Source organism: Leopardus geoffroyi, chromosome B1 (assembly GCF_018350155.1).
Source record: "Leopardus geoffroyi isolate Oge1 chromosome B1, O.geoffroyi_Oge1_pat1.0, whole genome shotgun sequence".
Classification (NCBI taxonomy): Eukaryota; Metazoa; Chordata; class Mammalia; order Carnivora; family Felidae; genus Leopardus; species Leopardus geoffroyi.
In genome coordinates, this window is record NC_059327.1 from 184,131,512 (window position 1) to 184,156,136 (window position 24,625).

Genomic DNA, 24,625 nt, shown 5'->3' on the forward strand with positions numbered 1-24,625 from the left:
CTTTGATTTTTCAACTTACCTGATATAAATAGTCTTCAAATACAAAATAATAATCATCATTGCTTGCTGTCAACTTCACATCCTATAATTAAAGGTAGAGAGTCTTGAAAAGAACCTAAAGGTATAGGTCTATAGTACTATGATATAAATGCAATATCTAGAAACAATACTGAAATGATCTTACTTATGTATGATTATAAATGTCTCACTCAGATTTTATCATTGCTATAAATATACTTTATATGTACTTTATAAGTAATTTATACTTATAAGTATATAAGTATACTTTATATACTTTATACATATACTAATATATGTGACACATAATTATACCTCAAATTGCTTACAACGTTTTAGGTTCCATTAGTAATTCCTTATTATTTATTTCAATATTTATCTTCTTTAAATCTAATATTTAATCTTATTTAAATCTAGTATTTAAGTGTCTTAATGTTGGAAAAAGAGATACAATCATAACATCCAGAAGTAATCATAACAATCTGGCCCGAAATTAGTTCCCAAATCATCCTCTACTGTTCAAGTTTACATTCTTGACATTCCCTTGAAATACCAAACATCTTCCACCCCTTTGTGATTATTCATTTGCAAGTCATTGCATACTACCCACCAAACAAATGTTTATCTTCAAGAAGTCTATAGTCTTACCAGCAAGAATACACACACAGTAAAAATATGGGAACAGTTACAAAGAAATATTAAAGAAATCCAAGATAATATTGCTCAGTCCACAAATTTCAACCAGGCTGTTGAGCAAAGGATCCATTAAGGGAGGAGGAAATGGGTCATGGATGCCTCTGGAAGGCATGAATGCGCTCTAAGTCTAGAAAAAGTTAGTTATAAAGACACAAATTAAGAGGAAAGAAAGAGGCTAGTCTTCTAAGTCAGAAGACAACATGGGCAGAGGGGATGATATTGCCTCTAAGGGGGTGAGAATTAGTTCTCAGAAGCCAAAAAGTTTTACATATTATAATGGTTTATGGACCTCCAAAGCTTGTCTCTGTCCAACAAAATTTTATTCTTTGGTATTTAATTTTTTTTATATTAGAGAAAAATTAATGTTTTCTCTTTAGGGAGTTGATGATGAAGAAAAGGTTGAGAAACACTGGTATAAACTGGTACAGTAAGTGATGGAAAACTACAGAAGGTGTGGCTACCACACAACTTTTGTGGGGAAAAAAATATAGTCTAGAGAGAACCATTTAATAATTTAGCGTAGGGAAGGTTTGATGATGTTCCAAATTTAGTGCTGCCTTGTTCCATTCATTCCTTTAACCACTAAGATAATCTTACTTTATTTTCTGATAGACTAAAAATTAGTGTTTGCCATATGAAACTGTCATGAAATTTCAAATAATTATCTTAAATGCCCATTTCCTTAAAAGCTGACTTTAATAACATTTGGAGTTGCTCCAACGAGATCGGCAAAGCTCAACACGTACAAGTCAGAACAACCAGAGACAGGTATCTTCCTAAAAATATTCATGCTGTGGACAGTCAGGATTGATTCTGCCAAAACTTACATCCATTTCTCAGATACAAACTGTTTACCTCTTTCTCACAACAGATTTTCTTTACTGATTCAAACTGAAACTCATGTTGGCAGCAAAGAGAATTCTCAGCTAGCACTCCCTGATTTTCTGAACTTCTTCCCTTTTTGGGCTTCTTTCATTTGAATAGAAAAGAGGTTGAGGGGCGCCTGGGTGGCGCAGTCGGTTAAGCGTCCGACTTCAGCCAGGTCACGATCTCGCGGTCCGTGAGTTCGAGCCCCGCGTCGGGCTCTGGGCTGATGGCTCAGAGCCTGGAGCCTGTTTCCGATTCTGTGTCTCCCTCTCTCTCTGCCCCTCCCCCGTTCATGCTCTGTCTCTCTCTGTCCCAAAAATAATAATAAACGTTGAAAAAAAAAAAAAAAAAAAAAAAAAAAGAAAAGAGGTTGAAAGGTCTTAAAGCCCAAAAGATCTCTTACGCTGTTGCTAAAATAATCCCCTGAGCATGACTCTTTGACCTTAAACTTAACAATAGTACCTGTGATCCAAATCTACGTAAAACTTCTGAGACAGTCAAGACTTTGCTTCCTGTAGAGAATAGTGATTTAAAAAGTATGGTTGTGAAGTCAGATCACCTCCATTCCAATCTTAGCTTTGCTACTTAATATGGGAATTTAATTAATTTCCCTAATCTTTCTTCACTTCCTTCATCGATAAAACAGTAAAATAACAGTACTTCCTATTTTGCTATAAGGCGTGTCAACATGTGGCTGGTGGGTAAGGGAACGCTGTCTGTTACAACATGGAAATTGTGGTGGTTCACATGCAACTTTTCTTTTAAACAGGGGAGCCAGGATGGCAAGAGTAGAATTACAGCCTTCAGCAAGAAAGGAAAAATGCCTTCAGCTCAACTGCTGTACAGGCAGGAGCCCTCATAATCGTATTTCCAGAAAATTCAAAACGAATGATTATACGAGGGGATCCCTCTGCAGAGAGCCATACCCCTGGCCCTGCACGTCCCTTAGCTGCTAGACTCCCTCTTGTGCCCACCTTCACAGCAGCCCCGGGGCCCAGCACACCACTTCCATCTGCATTAGTTTAGCATTTCTACTTTATTATATTTGTACATTTTCAATAGCTTCTGTAGGAGCAGCCTGAGTTGTCTAATCCATCTTCCAAATTAGCAGTAATTGTTTTTGTTAGTACTCTGGTTACAAAGTTGCAAAATTACCTCAATCCTATTTTTCCCATAAGCTCTATTATCTTTAATGCATGATTTTACAGAATGTAAGGCTTTTTCCCCCGGGGCCGGGGGGAATGCATTTATCTAAAAATGATACCTAAGTGCTGGTATCTGCTACTGTTAAGGGTAGTTTTTAGGATCCTAAACAATTTACATAAAGAGTTTGGAACACTGTATGGCACATAGTAAACAGTCATTAAATGCTAGTAGCTACTATTTTTATTAACCTTGGTCACGTTCCACCCACAAAAATCTTCAGATACTCCATGTGTAACTTTCTCTCCCCCATTCCTGAGAGATGAACTAATATGCCCTGCTTCTCTATCTTACAAGTTCTAAATTAAAAATACACAAGTCTTTTAAATAGCCCAATTATTAATCCAGAATCAGTCATATCCTATATCATGCTAATACCTCTACATCTCAACCCTCAACTCAGTATCAGATGCTTGGACACAAAAACTCAGTGTATCCCTATCATGAAACTTGAGATGTGCTTAACCACATGGCTAGAAACTACAAAAAATTAAAAATGAAAAATGACTTCAATACAAGAGAATAAACAAGTAGGCCCTAAAGAATCATGATAAATAAGATAAAAATATCAGTCTGATTTTGACTCTGAAAAATATAGTCTGATTTTCCTTTCAGTTGCATTTTTATTGGTCTCTGTGGATAACTTGAATTTATAGGAATAAGAAATGTTACCATTCTTTTAATCAAAAAAATCAGAGTACCCGGAAAGTATCATGAGGACAACTTCAAAAGGAAAGAGGATAATATTTACTGGAGACTACAAATTTTGAAGGTGAACCTTAAATTTACAAGTACAATGACCACTTACAATTATTTTTCAAGGTTAATCTATATTATCATACAAAATACAGGCCCTCCATGTTCAAGACTCTCAGTAATAGTTAAATGGTATTTCTGAAATGAAAAAACTATACACTTTTACTTACTTTATAGATTAGACTATCCACCAAAAGGTCATGTTGTATCACATTGGTCTTGAGCTGCTCATAATATAAGATATCCTAGATTTAAAAGTAAAACAAACAAATAAAATTAAAGGTCAATCACACTTATAGAGTCAGCCTCAAATTTTAATAAGTAATAATCATTAACAGTATTATGAACTCTAAGAGGACTTTATTTCATTCACTACATTCTCCATGCCTAGCTAATGATGGACACTTAATACATATACTTAATCCCATCACTTACGATAAGATCTGAGCACCTGCTGGGTATTCAATCAATGTTTCCTAAATTAATTAGCTGTAATTTAACTTTAATAGCGAATATTTATGAATTACTAGGTGCCAGAAACTGTTTACCCACCATACATGAGTTAACTCATTTAATCCCATACCAACAAAATAAAATAGTTCAGTGATTATTATTCCAATTTTAAAAATTATTATTCCCATTCATATTTGAGAAACAGACCCAGAGAAAAAAGTAACTTGCTGGCCAAGGCCACAAAGGTAGTGAGATTTGATCCAAGGAAACCTGGCCCTAGAAGCTATTCAAAAACCCAGAAGGACTACTCTGTACTGTTGTTCTAGTACCTAAATTATCATAAAATAAAAAGGTTAAACATAACAAATCATCTCTGCTAGTAAATACAATCACAGAGCATACGAAAGAAGTCAGGTTTTTTAATATTAGAATATGGTTCCATAACACTATAAAATCTGATTAACTGTATACAGTGAAAAGATTAGGCTAATGTTTAAGTTAATAGAGAATAAGACATAGAAAAAAGAGAGGGAAGATGGAAAGTAGAGAAAAAGATAGGAAAGGAAAAATATGGAAGGAGGGAGGAAGGGAAAAAAGGAGGAGGGGCTTGAAACTATAATCCAGTTAAGCATCAGGTTAATAGTTGGTCAGGACATTCGAAGAAGGAGAAGGAGAAGGAGAAGGAGAAGGAGAAGGAGAAGGAGGAGGAGAAGGAGGAGGAGGAGGAGGAGGAGAAGGAGAAGGAGAAGGAGAAGAAGAGAAGGAGGAGGAGGAGGAGGAGGAGGAGAAGAAGAAGAAGAAGAAGAAGAAGAAGAGGAAGAAGAAGAAGAAGAAGAAGAAGAAGAAGAAGAAGAAGAAGAAGAAGAAGAAGAATGAAGGTAAAGTGGCATCTTAAAAACAACTCAGATGGAAATAGCAACTCATTGTCTTAGCTGACCCTTATGTTCCTCCAAATCCCTCCAGTCATCTCTTAGGCACTTTAGTCTTAGTTTCTGCCCATATCCAAACACTGCTTGGCTCCACTAGTACACGCCAATCCGTATGAATCTTTTGGAAGATATTGCCTCAGACAGGTAAGAGCTGTGGGACAGGGTTGCTCGGGACAAAGAGTATCTATTGCGTGCACCTGCCTTGCACACAATAGGTGTGTGTGCACATATGTTTCCTGAAATGCGAAATATGATTTTTGAGAGGGAGAGAGTGAGCGAGCTGGGGAGTGGGGCAGAGGAAAAGGGAGAGAGAGAGAATCTCAAGTAGACTCCACCCTCAGCAGAGAACCAGACACAGGGGTCTGTCCCACAACCTTGGGATCATGGCCTGACCCAAAATCAAGAGTCAGACACTCAACTGACTGAGCCACCCAGGCGCCCCTGAAATTAATTTCTTAATCTTGAAAGATGCTTAATACAGAGTGCTCTGATTTGGATGAAAGTGCTCTTTGCCTAAAGATAATCTGGAGATTTACTAGCTACTTTTAGTCATTTTAATTTTAAAAAAAGTCTTACTTTGCTCTTATTTATGATGTTTTGATTTCTTAACTAAGGCAAAATTATTTTATTATTTTAACTTCCATTGTACCTATTGAATCCATTTCTCTCACTAAAATAAAAGAACATTCTTAAAGATAGGAATAGTACCTAATTCAAATACCAACCCTTGACAACTGGCAAAGAGCCTAGCATTATACTCTAATATTTCCTAGCAAAGGGAGTGGAAAAGCTAAGAAGTTTAGAGTTATGCCTCTTTTAAAAAATAAAATAAATAAAAAATCACAAACCAATATATGACTGTTAAAAAAAAGTGAAACAATCTACAGCTGGATAAAGAAAAAGTTTAATAATCCTTTCTTTTTCCATTCTGCTTTCCCAAAGAAAATAATGTTATTTGTGTTGTATTTATAATATTATTTGTAATTTTGTATTCTTCCATAGCTTTCTCCACATTTGTACAAATATATAATTATATGTAAGGGTTTTGGTTGTCACTTTTTAACATAAACTGGAATCATACTATACTCATTCAGCTTCTCTAACTTAGACATATAATGGTCATCCCTCTATGTTAGCAAGTATACATCTGTCTTTCTTCTTAATAGCTAAATACACTGTAATATTTTTAAAGTTGTGCCATAGACTGACCATAATTTATTTAATCTTTCTCCTGTAGATGGATACTGAAGTTGCTTGCCACCACAAATAACACTGTAATAAATATCCTTATGCACATGTGCTTTCGTATCTATGGAATACATTGACAAAGAAAGGATTATAGGCTGAGGGTTATACATAACTTTAGCTGGACTATAGTTTGCCCAACCATTTTCCGAAAATCATCAATTCAGACTCCCACCAGCCACACACGAATGCACAAGTTTACCTATATCCTCACCTCTTTTAACTTTCTCACAGATGAAAAACGGGTGTCTTATTGTTGTGTTAATTTGCACTTTCCCAAATAACAATAAAGGTGAACATCCTCTCATCTGTTTACTGGGCATCTGAATTTCTACTTCAATGATTTGCCTTTCATAACATTTTTCTATTAGGTTATAGCTATTTTATTAATTTGTCAGTCTATTTATAATGAGGATTAATGCTTTGTCATTTGAATTACAAATACTTTTTCTTCAAAAAAAAGTGTTTGATTCTTGTTTATGGTATACATTGACAACTTTTTAAAAATTCCCTATAGCTTTGGGGTTTTTTGTTTGTTTGTTTGTTTGTTTGTTTTTTGCTTAGGCAAGGCTATCTTACCATATGTTTATACAAATATTTGTCTATCTTTTCTAAAATTACTATTTTTATTTAAATATTTATAATCTACTTGTAACTTATCTTTACATATGATAAGCAAAAGGTCTGTTTTCTTTCAGAAAGATGGTTAATTATCAGCATCATTTATTCAATAAACCATAAATCCCCAACTGAAATAAAACTTTATTACTTCTCTATCAGAAATGGGCAGATTCGGCAGGTAGAAAACCAATAAGGATAAAGTTGAATACAACAACACCATCCATTAGCTGGATATAATAGACATCTATACACTACCTCATCCAACAACAGCAGAATGGAAATGCTTCTCAAGCTAACATGGGACATTCACCAAGACAGACCACATTCTGGGTCATAAGACACCCTTAACAAATTTAAAAGAATAAAAATCACACAATGTCTGCTCTTAGATCCCAATGCAATTAAACTAGAAATCAGTAACAGAAAGACAACTGAAAAATGACCAAATACTTAAACAACATATTTATAATAACACATGGGTCAAATAAGAGCTCTCAAGATAAATTTAAAATATTTTGAACTAATGAAAATGAAAATGCAACTTATGAAAATTTGTGGGATGCACAAAAGTAGTGCTTAAAGATAAATTTATAGCATTGAATGAATAGATTAGAAAACAAGAAAAATCTAAAAACAATAATTTTAGTTCCCACCTTAGGAAACTAGAAAGAGAAGAGCAAATTAAATCCAAAGTAAGCAGAAAAAAGTAATCATAATATTTAGAGCAAAAATAAATGAAATTGAAAACAGAAGATCAATAGAGAAAAATCATCAAAACCAAAGCTGGTTTTTTGAAAAGATTAGTAAAACTGATGAGCCTCTAGCCAGATTAATAAGGAAAAAAGAGAGAGGACACAGACTGCTAATATTGGAAATGAAAGTGGGAATATCACTACAGATCCTTGGACATTAAGAGGATAATAAAGTGGTACTATAAACAACTGGATACCCACAGATTTTATAACCTAGGTGAAATGGACCAATTATATGAAGAACAGTTTGCCAAAATTCACACAAAAAAGAAACAGACAATCCTGAATAGGCCTATATCTATTAAAGTAGTTGATTCAATAATTCATAACCTTCCAAAACAGACAGTACTAAGCCCAGAGGGGTTCACTACCGACCATTTAAGAAAGACATTCTAGGGGCGCCTGGGTGGCTCAGTCGGTTGAACGTCCAACTTCGGCTCAGGTCATGATCTCCCGGTCCGTGAGTTCGAGCCCCGCGTCGGGCTCTGGGCTGACAGCTCAGAGCCTGGAGCCTGTTTCAGATTCTGTGTCTCCCTCTCTCTCTGACCCTCCCCCGTTCATGCTCTGTCTCTCTCTCTGTCTCAAAAATAAACAAACGTTAAAAAAAAAGATTAAAAAAAATGACATTCTACCAATCCTCTACAATCTCTGTCAGAAACAGAAGTGGGGAAATACTTCCTAGCTCATTCTATAAGGTCAACATTGCCCTAACACCAAAACAGACAAAAATATCACAAGAATAGAAAAGAGACCAATATCACTCATGGACATAGAAAAAAAAATCCTCAACAAAAGAGTAGCAAAATTGAATCCAACAATGTATAAAAAGAACAGTACACCAGGACCACATGGGATTTACCACAGGTTTATAAAGCTGGTTCAACATTTAAAAATCAATTAATGTAATCTATCACATCATGGGTTAACAAGAAAAAAAAAACATGATTACATCAATAGAAAAAGTAAAAGCATTTGTCAAAATACAACACCCATTTATAATAAAAACTCTCATAAATTAGAAATAGAGGGGAACTTCCTCAACTTTATAAAGAATAGCTACAAAAATACTTACAGCTATCATAATGCTTATGCTGAGAAACTCAAGGCTTTCCCCCTAAAATTAGGTACAAGGTAAAGATGTCCCCTCTCACCACTCCTTTTCAACATCATAGTGGAAGTTCTAGCTACTATAAGACAGGAAAAGGAAATAAATGGTACACAGATTCACAATGAAGAAGTAAAACTGTCTTTGTTTGCAAATGACATGACTGTCTATGTAGAAAACCCAAAAGATTTGACAAAGAAAACCTCCTGGAACTAATAAGCAATTACAGCAAGATTGCAAGATAAAAAGGTTAATATTCAAAAGCCAATCATGTTCCTATATACAAGCAATGAACAAGAGGAATTTGAAATTAAAAACACAATACCATTTACACCAGCCCCCCAAAGAATAATTTCAACTTAGATATAAATCTAACAAAATATGTGTAAGATCTACATGAGCAAAGCCACAAAATTCTGATGAATGAAATCAAAGAAAAGTTGAATAAGTGGAGAGATATTTCATGTTCATAGATAGGAAGAATCAATATTGTCAATCATATGTCAATACAATCAATATTGTCAATCAATATGTCAATACATATCTTGTATCTTGTATACAGATACAAGATATGTATTCTTTCTAACTTGATCTATAGATTCAATGCAATCCCAATCAAAATCCCAGGAAGATATTTTGTGGATACTGACAAACTGATTATCTAAAGTTTTTATCATGAGGTAAAAGACCCAAAGTAGCCAACACAATACTGAAGGAGAAAGAGGAAACTTTAAAGCTTATATCAAGAAATAAAAGACCCAGAATAGCCAACACAATACTGAAGGAGAAGAGCAATGTTGGAGGACTGATATTGCTCAACTTCAAGACTTACTATAAAACTACAGTAATTAAGGCAATGTGGTATTGGCAAAAGAATAGACAAATCAATGGAACAAAACAGATTCCAGAAACAGACCAACATAAATATAGTCAACTGATCTTTGATAAAGAAGTAAAGGAAATATGAGGGAGCAAAAACCAAAAACCAATCTTTACAAAAAGGAGGATAAAACAAGTGAACATCCACATGCAATCATCATCATCATCATCATCATCACCATCATCTAGATACAGACCGTACACCCTTCACAAAAATTAACTCAAAATAAATCACAGACTTAAATGTAAAGTGCAAAACTACAAAACTCATAGGGGATAATACAGGAGAAAACCAAGATGACCTTAGATATGGTGATGCCTTTTTAGATATAATCAAAGACATGATCCATAAAAAGAAATAACGGATGGGCTGGCTGCATTAAAATTAAACACTTGTGCTCTGCAAAAGACAATGTCAAGAAAATGAGAAAACAAGCCACTGGCCAGGAAAAAAACAATATTTGCAAAAGATATATCTGATAAAGGACTTTTATCCAAAATATACAAAGAACTCTTAAAACTCAACAAGAAAACAAACAATGCAATTAAAAAATGGGCTATAGAGGGCGCCTGGGTGGCGCAGTCGGTTAAGCGTCCGACTTCAGCCAGGTCACGATCTCGCGGTCCGTGAGTTCGAGCCCTGCGTCAGGCTCTGGGCTGATGGCTCAGAGCCTGGAGCCTGTTTCCAATTCTGTGTCTCCCTCTCTCTCTGCCCCTCCCCCGTTCATGCTCTGTCTCTCTCTGTCCCAAAAATAAATAAACGTTGAAAAAAAAATTTTTTTTAAATGGGCTATAGAGCTCAACAGACACCTCAACAAAGAAGACTTACAAATAGGAAATAAGCATATGAAAAGATGTTCCACATCATATGTCATGAGGGAAATGTAAATGAAAACAACAATGAAATACCACTACATACCTACATGTATTCATATTTACATTATTGCCTATAATTTACAAATTCCCATAGGGAATTTCATGTTAATTGCTATTCTAAGTAGTAATTTGTAATCATATTTGTAATTTTTTTTATTATAAATTAATGATAAATACCCTTCATAACCAATGCTAGGAAACTAATAAATATTTCAATAAAAGAAAGTCATTAAATTTTTAATCTTAGTGCAGTATGCTTCCATAAAGAAGTATATCTTCAAAGTGCTGTGAATAACTTAACATCTATAACTTTAGGCATGTAACAGTGCTACTGACAAAAATCTACTTTTAATTAAGAGAAAAATAAAAACATATCAGAGAATTTGAGACTTAGAAGGTACCTTGGAAATACCTAGTCTATTTGCCTTATTTGAACATTAAGGAAATGAGATCTGGCCAAGTTAACTGTTTTAGCCAAACTTACAGAACTGGCTAGTAACTCATCTAGTCCTCCTAATTCCAATCTAGGATGTTTGGTTTCAGTAACTTTTGGTGTAATTTATCCATATAAAATGAAAGAAAAACACGGATAATAAAGTTGAAATTATAACTATGTTATAGTGATAAACGATGATTTTTGTATTAATATTTTAATTATAGTCTATAAAATATATAAGCAATTAGAAAATGCAATGATTACTAATAATATAACAGGATATTTTTAAGCTCCAGTAATATAGATATTTAAGAGTAATAAATTATAATTATAAAAAGCCATCTCTGAAAAACAAAGTAGCCCAAATTTTCAGCATCAGAGAATATTTACACTTTAGTATATATATTTGTTTGGCACTTTATGCATACTTACACTCTTTAACTAAAGAAAAAAGGAAATATACCCACAGGAAATGAAAGACTCCAAAGAACATTCCTAACATTTTGTAGGTCATTAAACATTATGTGAGCCTACCATTTTCAGACACTGTACAAGATACTGACATTCACAGATGGTGAAGAGGAAAAACAATCCTTGTCCTTAGGTATTCGACCTAGAAACTGCAGCAGCCAAATGAATAAGAAGTATAGTATATGTGGGGCGCCTAGGTGGCTCAGTCGGACCAAGTGTCTGACTCTTGGTTTTGGCTCAGGTCATGATCTCACGGTTCGTGGGTTCAACCCCCATGTTGGGCTCTGCACTGACAATGCAAAGCCTGCTTGGGATTCTCCCTCTCCGCCCCTCCTGCATGCTCTCTCTCAAAATAAAGAAAGAAACTTAGAAGAAAAAAAAAAACAAAACAAAAGAAAAGAAGAAGTATGGTATGTGTTTCTGTGTCTTTAGGCCTTTGTTCCTGCCCTGGTTAAGACAGGAGAGAGAGAAAAAGGTATCTAACTGTAGTGGTGATGGAGCTGGGAGAAGACAAGGTAGGGGAGAGAATGGTAGGAAGGTTTCTCAGAGAAGGTGACAGAACAAGCTGCGTCTAAAAGAAGAGTAGGCATTTCCAAGCAGACAAAAGTCCGCCGAGGTTTTTTCAGGATGAGAACTGCAGGGAGCAAAGAAAGATAAAACAGCATCTCTTGAAGGACCACAAACGCATCGAGGTAATTATGCCTTTTCTTTTAGACATCAGGAGTCCGGCATAATTTCAGAACACATACTGGAGTTCTGTAGGCAACTGGAAATTAAAGTTTTAGGCGTAAGAGAGAGTTTGGCTGAACACAGAGTCAAAGCCATTAGGGAATAAGCGACCTGCAAATAAGACAGGCCAGGCAACATGTAGTACAGAATGAAAAGAAGATCAGAATGGAATTCTTACAAATACAAGCCCTTAAGGTCCAGCAAAGGAACTCAAAATGGACATGAAAAAAAATAAGAAAAAGAAGAAAGAAAGAAAGAAAGAAAGAAAGAAAGAAAGAAAGAAAGAAAGAAAGAATGAAAGAAAGAAAGAGAATGAAGAACTACGAGATTAAATTAAAGAGCAAGAATACTTCAAGGGCAGAGTAAGCAAGAGTATCAAACACAGTAGACGTAAAGACTAAAATGTGTCCACTGTTCTTTGGTGACTTTAGCCATGGCAGTTGTAGTCATGTAGTGGGGTGTATGCCAGACCATGGTAGACTGAGTAATTAATGGAAGTGGATGCCTCCAACACAGACTTTTCTTTCAGAAGGTTTCGCTATAAAAGTACAGGAGGCAAGAACAGGTGCTGATGCAAAGAAGTTTACAGATGTGGTGGAAGGAATCTGAGCGAGTCTCTTATGATGATTTCTGTTTTCTCCAGGAAGGAGAAGATGAGGTGTTTTGCTAAGACTCTGAAAAGAAGTATTGAGGAGAATGAAAGTCAGAAACGGGCACTATGAAGACTGAATGAGCTGACCAGGAAAATCTAGGAAGGTCAGGCATTGTTATCGACCTGGGGAAGGTTGTGGAGAAACTTATGAACTCACTAAAGAAAATTTTAATTAATACTAGTCCTGGCTATTTTATCAGTAAGCAAGTATCTAAAACAAAGTAGAGAAGAATTTTCAGTATTCTTTAGCAAACTAAATTAAGCAAAAAAATTTAAAATAGGATGAATGTTTACTAAATATGGATATCCTGATGGGCACCTAGAGATTTGCATATAAGAAAATATACAAAAGCAATCTTTTTAAATGTATGACATATTTCCTTAATAAGAGAAAAAAAAATCGAAGTAAATAATGTTCTAGTGAAATAAATTAATTACTAGGAACTTAAATCATTAAATCCAGTTTATCTATTGAGATAAGATTTTTAAAAATATCTTCATGGGTGTGAAATGTGAAATATTCCACTTATCTCTGTAACTCCTCAATTATGATGCATTTCTACGTGTCGCGTATTTTAAGTGATTGAAAAAAAGTTCTGATAAAGTATTCTTGATAAGAAACGACTATTCTTCCCTCCCACCCCACCCACCCAACATACCTACCACCTACAACAATTATTTTGGAACTGCTTTAGTTTGTTGAGGTCATACTTTTACACCTGAAAATAAGTGAAAGTGATGGAAAGTGTTTTATTCAATGAAATCCAAGTTGCTTTTCTGCAAATATTAATTTCTATTTCCAGACTTGCCATTGTGCATTTAAAGATTAAGACGATGGGACACCTGGGTGGCTCAGTTGGTTAAGTGTCCGACTTCTGATTTCAGCTCAGGTCATGACCTCATGATTTGTGAATTCAAGCCCTGAGTTGGGCTCTGTGCTGACAGTGCAGAGCCTGCTTGTGATCCTCTCTTCCCCTGTCTCTCTGACCCTCCCCTGCTCATGCTCGCTCGCTCTCTCAAAATAAATAAACTTAAAAAAAATTAAGATGACTATTAGCTCCAAAATTCAAGTGTGAAAACCGCCTTTGAACATTATAATAAACAACCATTTTTTATTGGAACTTAATTGGGATTACTATTCTTATTCTAGGATGACACTTATTTTTTTTTTTTTTAAGTAGTCTCCATGCCCAACATGGTACTCGAACTCATGACCTTGAGATCAAGAGTCAGATGTTCTACCAACTGAGCCACCCAGGTGCCCCTCTAGGATGATACTTCTGGAAAAATTCTAAATTTGTTTCTAAAATAGTAGCAATTAGTTCCTCTGGAGAGACAAGTTTTGTTAATCTAGCTCCTGATGAGTGATCTTGGTAGGTCACCTACACAGTTAGATCGACAAGAGTTACCATCTCTTCTCCAAGAGTTGATACTCTCCCCCAAAATGCCCAATGTACACTCACTTCTGTTCTGTAAACTGTTACTTCTAGTGTCACCACAAAAGATACCAATATCATTTGGTCTAAAACTTCTTGGAACTCAATCACAAGGTTTATTCTTTCAGAAAGGAAGCAAGTGATTTTTGACAGTAATGTTTAAAACACACACATACACAGAAAAGCACACATGTAACATAATTTACAAAAGTCAGAGGTGTACTTCTTACAATAATATGAATAGTTGATTTTCTTAAAAACCATTACTCTAAATTACAATTAATTTATAACAAAACAATGCAACATGTAAGTATTATTTTATTACTATCATTAATGTTGACCATTCATGTCAGGCACTGTGTTAGAAGACATAGATATCATTTCATTTGATTCTCATAACCACCTTATGATATAAATATTATTACCTATATTTCAGCATGGGTAAATTGAGGTTTCAAGAAATTTAACTCACTCAATGGCACATTTTAAGTAAGCTTGGAGTTGAAACTAGGTCCATATAATTCCAAAACCCAAGCTTTTTTTTTTTTTTTTTTTTTAAGTTTATTTATTTTGAGAGAGAGAGAGAAAAGTGCTTGTGCACGTGGGGAAGGAGCAGAGAGAGGGAGAGAGAGAATCCCAAGCAGGCCGCACACCATCAGCGTGGGGCCCAATGTGGGGCTTGATCTCATGAAACATGAGATCATAACCTGAAACCAAAATCAAGAGTCAGATGCCTTAACTGACTCAGGCGTCCCCTGCAAAACCCATGCTTTTAACCACTAGGCTAGGGAGCTATTAGTTCGCTACTTATTAAAAATCTTTAAATGGATGGGTTATATGATCAATGGGCTTTAAGCAAAACAACAATTTTTTTTCAAAAAGAATCAATGTTGTATATAATTGTTCTTTATTGAATCTGTTACTTGCCTCTTGGTGATTTCTCTTCATATTCATTTTATTTCCTAAAATAAAATGTTCCTGTACTAAGAAAACTAATATTGCCACATAATCTGTCAGTTTTTAGAACCCTAAAAATAGTGCATGTTTCAAAAGCAACTGTAGGGAGAAAACGCTCATTTACATATACTGAGTGGTCCTTTATCTCTCCTTATTCTAATATCCCAGTTCTTTCACATGTCTTCACTGATCTCCACTGGCAGACTCCATTTCTTAAAATTTTATTTACTGTTCTTGTACATACAAGTTTAAAATATCCAACTAATTATCGATAACAAAACCTTCTATGCTAAGCACACAGTGATTATATTCTATGTTAATCTTGTCTTAGAACACAAAACTACAGTGATTTTTGTAAATGAAAAAGGGGGTAAATATATAAGGCTAAGAAACCAAAATTAAAAAAAAAAAGTATTTCTATTTTGAATAATTGGTTACTGGGGCACGTGGTGGCTCAGTCAGTTAGGGTCCAGCTTTGCCTGAGGTCATGATCTCACAGTACGTGGGTTGGAGCCTCACATAGGGCTCTGTGCTGACTGCTCAGAGCCCGGAGCCTGCTTCGGATTCCGTGTCCCCCTCTCTCTCTGCCCCTCCCCTGCCCACACTCTGCCTCTCTCTCTCTCTCAAAAATAAATAAACATTTAAAAAATTAAAAAAAAAAACAAAACAATGTGAATCACTGGTCATTGAAGAGTAAATGTCAATAAGCTCAAATTTAGCCTATCTTCTTTGACTCTTACCTCAGGTTGACTGGAAATATTCAAAATGAGAGCCCATAATTCCGCTCTCAGTGCTGTGGGGCTTCCTTGTCTGATATACTGTTGAGCAGCGGCACTATCTTGTTCTGCTAGAACTGTCAAAAGTAGAGTAAAATCTCATTACAACTTTCATAATGTAAGACAACACTGAAATATTTTAACTAAAAATCTTTGGGGAAGCTAATATTTCATCTCTATATCTAACATAATTACATCACGTCTTGATAGCCTTCTTGTACTCTCTGAATTTTGATGTGGCCCTGTTTACAGCCCTATACATGTTGAGTCCGAAATTCCTCTACCTCCCACCCAATTTGGTAAAAATTTTTAATGTAGGTACTTTGAAATCACTTTGTTCCACGGATCTGAAACTAGTGATATAGACACATAAATTTCTTAGGCATATTCTCTAAGTCAGGAATGTTCTAGTATTTTGAAGTACTATGGTATTTGAAGTATTATGGCTAAGAATTATAAAGAATTCAATGACTTCTTAGCTATTTCCCAAAATCAACAGAAGAGATTTTTTTTAAAAAGAACTAAAAACAGAAAAGAACTAATAATCTTTTAAGAAGGCCAAAAGCTCTTTATAATCAGCCAAGTTCACAAAATGAAGATATTATGCTTTTGCTTTCATTTTCGTTTTTATTTTCTTTAATGAAAATACCAGCTATTAAGTCTGAAAATAAAGGCTCTCCCAAAACACACAAAATAAAAATAAAAGCAAAAAAAAGACATATCAGACAACTGCTGATATTTGTCTAATAGATTATTTTCTTCTTAAAAGAAAAGGGAAAAAACTTGTACTAAATGAAAATGACATATCCAAAAGAAACAAAGGGATCATATAAAAGAGATGAGACATGGGGTGCCTGGGTGGCTCAGTTGGTTAAGCGTCCAACTTCGGCTCAGGTCATGATCTCGCTGTCTGTGAGTTCGAGCCCTGTGTCGGGCTCTGTGCTGACAGCTCAGAGCCTGGAGCCTGTTTCAGATTCTGTGTCTCCCTCTCTCTCTGACCCTCTCCCGTTCATGCTCTGTCTCTCTCTGTCTCAAAAATAAATAAACTTAAAAAAAAAAAAAGAAATGAGACATTTTCCTTAATTTGCAACTCGGTTTAATGAAAACGTCAAACATACGAGTAAAAAATGATGATGTCTTGAATAAATATTATTTTGAAAAATTGAAGTATGGAGTTTAGAACATGACAATCGCCCTAGAAGGTACATTCTGACACAAAGACTTATCTGCACTTCACATTTCAAAGACAAAATAAGATTTATAAAAACAAGGAGAAGAATCTTCAAAAGATAGGGAAAAAATTATTCCCCAGAACACTAAGGGCCGCTTTGGGTATTAAGTCTTACCATTGTGAACAGTCATTGAGAAGTACAGCTTCTCCTAATGCAGGGGCATATTCCAATTAACGCTAATGAGAAGTGTGTGGGCGCATGAAAGAGACAGCCTTCCTCTTTGATTTTAAAATGAAATTCTGCTGAATGGATTAAGCTCACATTTTCGAAGAATGTGTGTCTGCATTTATTATTTCCTTTTTAGTGAACCATCTGTGTTCTTCTTTATCTAACATTTATTGATGAAGCCAAAATGATGCATTCCTCCTCTTTATAAAGATTCCCATTATATTACCTACATAGTTAAATAGTACTCTTTTTTAGATTTTTAGCTTTCCAGAGATTGAATTTCAGTTGGAGGTACATGATGCAGACATTTACTTAAGACTGTTTCATTTTCAGAAATCATAATTAGTAGAATCAAAAGCTTACCTTTTTGCCCAATACGTACATGCTCATTTTCAAAAAGTTCTAAAAATGATAAAATTATTAGACACAAGTATGATCAACCACATTTATAACAACATAGGTATATTTTTTTCTGGTATTGATACTGTTAATTATTTCTAAAGCTGAATGGTTCTGTATAAAACTATAAGAATATTTACCTTTATATATAGAAAAATCTTTTTTGTAAGTTGTTTAAAGTTTATGGAAATTAAAAGGGAGTTAAGTACATTTAATCAGAAGAAGAAACTGATAACTAATTTTCCTTTGTTAAAATAAAACAGAATATCTTTTCACAACAGAAAAAAGGTCCACTCCTCTTGACAGCTTCATTTGCAAAGCCCTACTGCTGCTCTAATCTGCCATGAAAGCATAGCTAAAAAAATAAAGCCTTAATGCTATTATAGGTAAAATCCCACTATACAGATGCCATTTTAAAAGATTATATGGGAGAAACAAAGATTTGCTTTTAAAGTACCCATCATAATGGCAAAAAACTCATAAACTAAACCACATTAAAAAAAACTTCTCTTTATCAAAAGACACCATTGAGAGTGAAAATGTAAGTCACAGAGTGGGAGAGTATCTGTGCAATACACATATCTGGCAAAGGACTTGTATCCAGAACATGTAAAGAACTCTTGGTAAAGACAGACAACTATCTGACCCAATAGGCAAAATATGTGACAGGTTCTTTACAAAAGAGGAGACCCAAAGGACCAGTAAAGTTATGAAAAGAGGCTCAACCACATTAGTCATCAGAGAAACACAATGAAAACCATTATGAAATATACACCCATCATAACGCCTAAAATGAAAAGCCTGACAATTCGAAATGCAAAGTAAGTGGAGCAAATGAACTTTTCGTACAAAGGTGGTGGGAATGTAAATTAGTGCAGCCACTTGGAAAACTATGCACGTCCTAGAACAATTAGCAGTTTACTCTCAGGTGTACACCTTAATGCACGCATATGTGCACCGAGGAACATATACTAGAATATTCATGGCAGCAATAATGGTAATAACCAAATAGTGGGAACAACTCAACTGATCACCAACAGTAGAACTCATCAACAGTATGATTCCATATCTATAAAGTACAAAATAGGCAAAAGTAGCCTATGATGTTAGAAGTCAGGATGGTTAAGCAAAAATAATATAAAAACAGGGAGGGGGACAAAAATATAAGAGACTCTTAAATAAGGAGAACAAACAGAGGGTTACTGGGGGGGGGGGGGTGGTGAGGGGGAATGGGCTAAATGGGTAAGGGACATTAATGAATCTACTCCTGAAATCATCATTGCACTATATGCTAACTAACCTGGATGTAAATTAAAATTAAAAATAACTAAAATAAATTAAATTTTTTAAAAAGTCAGGATAGTTGTCACCCACGGAGGTGGCAGAGACTGGAGGTGTGCCTGGAGGCTTCTAGGATGCTGGTAATACTCATTTCTTGATGGAGTCAGAGGTTTCATAAGTGTGCTCACGCGGTAAAAATTCACTGATCCGTATACTTATGATTTGTGCCCTTTTCACTATGTACACTATACTTCTATAAGTTATTTAAAAATTAAGAGCAAAAAAAGAAAAGGATACTGACACTATAAGGGGAAAACTTTTAGCTCTTCTCCCCATCTCAGAGAAAATCCGTTTGTCAACTTCCTTTCTTCCTCTACCCACAATCTGACAAAGGAGGAGCTGTTAATTGGATTTGTTAGATTTTACAACAGTGATTAGTTCACCTTTTCTCACAAATGGGATAATGGTGTGTTAAGGGTCATGAACTTAACATGTGACTGTCTGGGTAAGTAGAACCTGGGTCTCCCGGCAACCTGGTGACCATCTTGGCACTTGATTCCCTCCTGAGCAGAATGCTCGTGCTTAGACACGTCAGAGCTCTTATCTGAACTCAGTGGCCTGCTGGCGGCCAGACCTGGGCATTGAGGGAGAGGGAGACCTGTCCTGGCCTAATATTTTAACGCAGTTTTCTAAAAAGCCTGTTCTGTGATCCCCGGGGTCAGCCCAGCTGACCAATATAAAATGGTACTCTACTTCATTCTTCCATGTGTTAATGTTTTCAGTGTTAGATATTTTTTTTAGATTTAAAAAATTACCATAAAGCTGGTTTTACTAAATACAGTATTTGAAGCAGAGTACTCTATTCTTTTAGTTTATTTTATTCCTAATGGCTCTGAGGCTGAGCAGATTATACAATGACCAAGTAGTGTTTGGGGTGACTGCCAACACACAATCATTTTCTATGACTAAAGTATTTGAATATATTTACTCCAAAGCCTGTATATAAAATAACAATACCAGTTTCATTTTAATTAGCTGCCATTAGTTTCTAACTGCCAAAGCTCAGTGACCAAAGAATCAAATGTTGTCAGCCAATTCTTGTCTCTTGTAAAAATGGATGACACTACTGGATGGTAATAGTGCTTTATCACTAAAAGTAGTAGGAAATAAAAATTTAAAAAACTTCTTTATAGAATTTAACTATTCAATCATGTGACATACAATGATTTTGCTTTGTAAGTGCTATTTTCTAGTCCAAGAATAAGAAGCCAAAAAAAGTCAGAACCAGAATTTCCAATCCGTTACTTAAAAAATGCTTGTTATGCTGTTATTGACTACGTTAATAAATACATCTATATTAGTAAATCTTGCTTGGGAAAAAAAAGTGCTCTGGTGAAATGAATTGGGGAGATTCTAAGCTAGAAGTTTACTTAGGATTTCTCATAGTCTTAAAGATAGTGACACAAACTAAAGATCTTAAAAATGTATATGACACAGCCTTTCTCAAACCTTATTTAGCAGTAAGATCCTCTGTTTCACAGGACATCTATCTGATGAATGCTTCATGGAACACACTTCAGAAAATGCTGAGCCAACTAAAGCTGCTTTTTCTTTTAGAAATAATAAACTGTTGAAAATGTCTATTCAGCAAAATCCCATAAGTTCATTAGTATGTATATTCAGGCAATAATATCAAACACATGACCCCCCCCCTTTATCAAAAAGCCTTATGAAAGAGTATTGATCTTGCTTATCCTTCTAGCATGAGTCTTCTACATGGTTTCCATTTTAAGTATGTAGATGTGTACATATGTGTATTTAAAGTAATGACTATTCATGAGAGTTTGTAGGAATAATGGACATGTCTAACTTTAGATTATTTTAAAATCTGGATTCCATATTATGAAGGTAAGTATTTTTCTCCTGACTCTTATTTATGTAAAAGTTGTTAAGCTAGTAAGTAGGATATGTGCCTCAAATATGAAAATTGAGTTAAGAGTATTGATAAAACATAGGTGACACAGGTTTTTAAAGACGGATATAGTGTCTTTAAGTCAGAGTACACTTAATCCTAAATATAAAACTTGCCTCTAGCCAGACACAAGTATTGGTAATATTTCAAACCGTTAGCAGCACAGTTCCAGTTTGACCAACGCCACATAGACCGAAACATTAAAAATACCAATGAATTCTAGGCAAAAGTAGTTATCTATAACCCTGTTCTTCTTTCTAAGTAATACTGTTGGTTAGCAATTCTCAAATCATGTAAAAATCCAAGTACTATATCACTGAAATCAATCTCATTGGATAGACACCAATTTAATCCAATTTCTAGCAGTATTGCTTTGAGAAGTAGAGAGTAAAAATAAATGCATCAACTAAAGAGATTATCAATCTCCTCTGGGCAGATATAAGTGCTCCTTCCTCTGCTCCAACTGCCCCTTGTATGCAAGAATAGCAAATACCACACTGAGTCTTACGTGTATCTGTATTTCTACTAAACCTTCCCTAAGAGTAAAGATTATGTCATATCTATGTGTTCACTAGTCCCTGGCCGTTAGCAGGGTCTCACATTTGTGAATCAAAGAAGAACTATACTCTAGATTAAGAAAAATATTGGGTCTTCTAAAGCATAGCTACTATAGAGTTTAGAACAACTTTAAGCAATTCTTAAGGATAATTTAAAAGTAAAAAACATAAATATCATTCAAGGTTGTATTATTATTTCCTTTTCCTTTTGTTGTATATGGCTATCACTGGCCATGAACAGAAACATAGGATATCTGCCTTAATCTGTTCAGATTGCTACAACAAAAAACCCACAGACTGGTTTATAAACAACAGCAATTTATTTGTTACAGTTCTAGGGGCTAGAAGTCCAAGATCAGGGTGCCAGCATGATGGGTTGTGGTGAAGTTCTTCTTCTGGGCTGTAGACTGCTGACTTTTCTCTGTGTCCTCACATGGTGGAAGGGGCTAGAGAGCTCTTTTACAAGGGCACTGATCTCATTCATGAGGGCACACACCCTCTTGACCTAACCATTTTCCTGAGACTTCACCGAATACCATCACCTTGGGGGTTAGGACCTCAAAATATGAATTTCAGGAGGACACAAACATTCAAACCATAGCAATATCTTATTCTGTAAGATGTCTGATATCTTCTTACAAAATAAGAAAAGACTATCAAAGGGATCAGGAGGGGAGGCAGCAGACTTTGGAGGCAGACTGCTTAGTGTTGAATCTTGATTGTAGCACTTATTAGCTTTGTGAACTTGGGCAAGTACTTAACATCTTCACTTCTTAACTTTAAAATGATAGTAACACTTCTACCTTACACAATAGTAAAAAATTTAAAACCATAATGCAGTGCTACTATATATCGCTAGGATGACTAAAACAAAGATGGAATACATCCAGCATTAGCAAACATATGAGACAGCTTCTACTCTCATACCTTGTTAGTGGAAGTATAAACTGGTACTACCAGTTTTGAAAATTCTTTGGCAGTTATCTACTAAAAATGAATTTATGCGAACCTTGGGAGAGGGAAATTGCCTTTTCAGGTGTGTATTCAACAGAGGAGTATACACGTGCTCACCAAAAGAAGCATACTAGGATGTTCATAGCAGCCTTGTTTGTAACAGCCGCCAACCTGAAACTTCCCAAATACTCATCAACAGTAGCAGGGATAAATAAATGTGTGGTATGTTAATACAGTGGAACGACTATCATGCAAAAAAAATGGCCCACAAATACATAAAACAATATGGTTGAATCTCACAAATATAATATTGAACAAAAGAAGTCAAACATCAAAGGGTAGATACTATATGCTTCCATTCATATTAAGTTCAAGAATTGGCAAAATTAATCTATACTGCTAGAAATCAGAATAGTGGTTATTTCTGACAAAGAGGATAAAGACTGAAGGGAGCCTCAGTATATTGATCTGGGTGGTAGTTTAATAGGTGTGCCCAAATCATAAAAATCCAACGAGCCATTCGCTTATAGTATATGTACTTTTTCTTTCTTTCTTTTTTTTTTAAATTTTTTAAGTAATCTCTACCCCCAACATGGGGCTTGAACTCACAACCCAGAGATCATGAGTCATATACTCTACCGACTGAGCCAGCCAAGCACCCCCTATGCTTTTCTATATGCATTGTACATTAATAAAGTTTTAAAAATGGTAATAATACATACTTTCTAGAGCTTCTAGGGTTAAAATGAGATAATACACATGCAGCACATAGTAATGTACTCGATGACTGTTTATTAGGTTTATAATTATTATTAACAATAAGAAATAGCCAAATTCCTTGTTTTATAGAGAAAGAAGCAAGTCCAGAAACGTAAAGTGACTTGTTCAAGTCACACAGCTAGCCAGTGCAGAGGAAAGACTAGAACAATTCCACAAGATGGGCCTCCCATATTTTAAGTCAATTTTTACTTCCTGTTGATTATAGCTAAATACCAATCCGATCTTTTATGAAAAACACATTGTATTTATGCACACAAAAAAATAAAAGCTAAGGAAATTTTCTGTTTGGTTAATATTTAAAAAGATACTAATTTTATACCCTAAATTTATACTAGGTAGAATATCAGTATTCAATTAACTTGATGATACAAACAATAAAAATAGATGGTAATGGCCAGAAAATGTAAATATGAGTGCTGTCAATGAGGATTTTGCCAAAAAAACTGACTTAAATATGTCTAATGACTTTTCAAAAATGACTTTAAAGACCTTCAAACAAAAATACAAAATCTAGCTGAATTCTGATCATTGCAACATACAGAGTTCTATTCAATAATTAACAATAATCAAGGAGAATCACAAAGTATGCTTAGTTTTCAGACGTAAAAGAGTTACTAGATTAATTTGGAAATGAAAAGACGAGCCTTAAACTGACTCTCATTTATCATTAATTATATGCCATCTGAGAGAAACACTCACCAGGAGGCACTTGTGTAGAATCATCTATACCCAGCTGTCCTGTAGTTAAGCCCAATTCTACAAAGAATTCTTTCTGGAAAATAACACACATAGAATTAACATACATCTCAGTGGTTTGTCATACAGTAGAAACAAAAGTCACCTCATCTTAACATCAGCTTAAATAAAAAATCACAATGTAAAATGAATTTTTGCTTCATTTAAATATCTAAAAAAGGAGATTATTGCACTTTTCAGTAGTAATGCTTTAGTTCAAAATTTTGCCTTTTTAAGTAATAGATGATTCAGTAAAGACATGATAATTATACTTGTGAGTAAAGAACTAATAACATTAAAATCATTCCTCAAACACAAACACACAATATGTGTAGAATTCATCAATTTTATTTCTAAATTCATCATCTAAAATTACCAATATGATTCTCTACCTGTGTTTTCTGTGGTACTGTACTTCATTCTGCTTTTAATCAACTAAACACTGCAAATATCCAAAACAACTTAAATTAATTTTTAAGTAAAATTAGACTATCAAGTGTTCTGCTAAACTAAAAATAAATCAGATTTACTCTCCAGACTTCCTCCACTTATCCAGTAATGTCTAGTGAAAGTAATCATGTTTGTCTGTTATTTTTTAAATAACACAACCCCATATTGTTCACGTTATGTTTACTCCCTAAGTAATTAAATATTTCTATTAACATTTGCCTCAGTGTTTTGTTACCATTC

General features: G+C 34.8%; 1 protein-coding gene across 3 annotated transcripts in view; it reads right to left on the reverse strand.

The window, feature by feature from the left end:
- TBC1D19 (TBC1 domain family member 19) overlaps nucleotides 1-24,625 on the reverse strand; it is a 147,650-nt gene that overhangs the window by 63,309 nt on the left and 59,716 nt on the right. For all 3 annotated transcript variants that reach the window (XM_045474319.1, XM_045474321.1, XM_045474320.1), the window contains 5 exons: nucleotides 23,900-23,972; nucleotides 17,621-17,659; nucleotides 15,822-15,934; nucleotides 3,711-3,785; nucleotides 20-82 (listed from right to left, as the gene is read on the reverse strand). In XM_045474319.1, coding sequence (XP_045330275.1) covers nucleotides 20-82; nucleotides 3,711-3,785; nucleotides 15,822-15,934; nucleotides 17,621-17,659; nucleotides 23,900-23,972 — 363 coding nt within the window. The remainder of the gene's footprint in view (nucleotides 1-19; nucleotides 83-3,710; nucleotides 3,786-15,821; nucleotides 15,935-17,620; nucleotides 17,660-23,899; nucleotides 23,973-24,625) is intronic.